We start from the raw sequence: 977 nt of genomic DNA, 5'->3' as shown, positions 1-977 counted from the left end.
TCGACGAGAAGACTAATCCTGGAAGATATTTTCCTTCCTTCCTTCCTTCTCCTCTGCGAGTTCATCGCTAACGCGACGGCAGCGGCGGCGACGGCGAGGTGTGGAGGTCGGCGTCCGCAGCGGCGACGTGGAGGGCGGCAGCAAAGGCGAGCTGGCCGCGAGCGGCGGTGCGAGGGAGTCAGACGGCGGCGGCGCCGCCGGCTGCGGTGGCGGCGTAGGAGCCGGCAGAGGAGCAAGTGCTGGACGGGTAGGCGGTGGCGGTGCAGGAGGCTTCGGCGGGGCTGCCGAGCTGTTGCTGTTGCGGTCGCTGCTGCTGCTACTTCTGTCGCTGCTCCAGTGCGGTGCAAGCACCAAAGTCGACCTGCGCGTTCCCGGCGGTGCAAGCTCCACGAACGACAAGCGCCCCTCCGACGGCAGGGCCACGCCTTGCTGGCCCGTCGGCCCTCTCCTTTGCCGCACGGATAACCGCCCTTTGCTGACCTGCTCCGCACCTGCCAATCTGGTCCGCAGCTTCAGCAGGGCGCGGGTGCTGATGGCGCAGAAGCGGCCGCGGAGGAGGAGTCCCGCCGCCGCCAGCGGCAAGGAGGTGTAGAGCGCCGCGTAGATGGCGCCTCGCCGCCCCTCGTCGAAGTCGTCGGCGCGGGCGTTGACGGCCGCGAGCAGCCGCACGCCGAAGGTGAGCATGGTCGCCGAGTGCAAGAGCGCGATGGCGTGCGCGCAAGCGCACATCGCCAAGGTCGGGAGGCGGAGGTAGGAGCGGCGGCGCCACGGCAGCAGGTAGAGCGCCTCGACGTTGAGAGGCGACAGCGCGAGCGCCACGGCCGTCGAGAGGAGCCTGCCGAGAGTCGACGACGCTGCCTCCTCCTTCGCGGCTGGCCACGCCGCCGACTCGTGAGCCTCGTGAGTCTGGCGAGACTGGCGAGACTCTTGAGAGAGCGAGGACGCCGACGAGGGCGTCTCCGGCGAGGAGTCTCGCG

General features: G+C 69.9%; 1 protein-coding gene across 1 annotated transcript in view; it reads left to right on the top strand.

Moving 5' to 3' along the window:
- Positions 1-977, top strand: part of EMIHUDRAFT_103206 (hypothetical protein) — a gene marked incomplete at both ends in the record, with an annotated part of 26,749 nt that overhangs the window by 8,693 nt on the left and 17,079 nt on the right. Inside the window, one exon of the mRNA XM_005768068.1 lies at positions 605-676. Coding sequence (XP_005768125.1) covers positions 605-676 — 72 coding nt within the window. The remainder of the gene's footprint in view (positions 1-604; positions 677-977) is intronic.

The sequence above is a fragment of the Emiliania huxleyi genome (assembly GCF_000372725.1).
Source record: "Emiliania huxleyi CCMP1516 unplaced genomic scaffold EMIHUscaffold_47, whole genome shotgun sequence".
Lineage (NCBI taxonomy): Eukaryota > Haptophyta > Isochrysidales > Noelaerhabdaceae > Emiliania > Emiliania huxleyi.
This window is presented reverse-complemented; position numbering and strand designations above follow the sequence as displayed.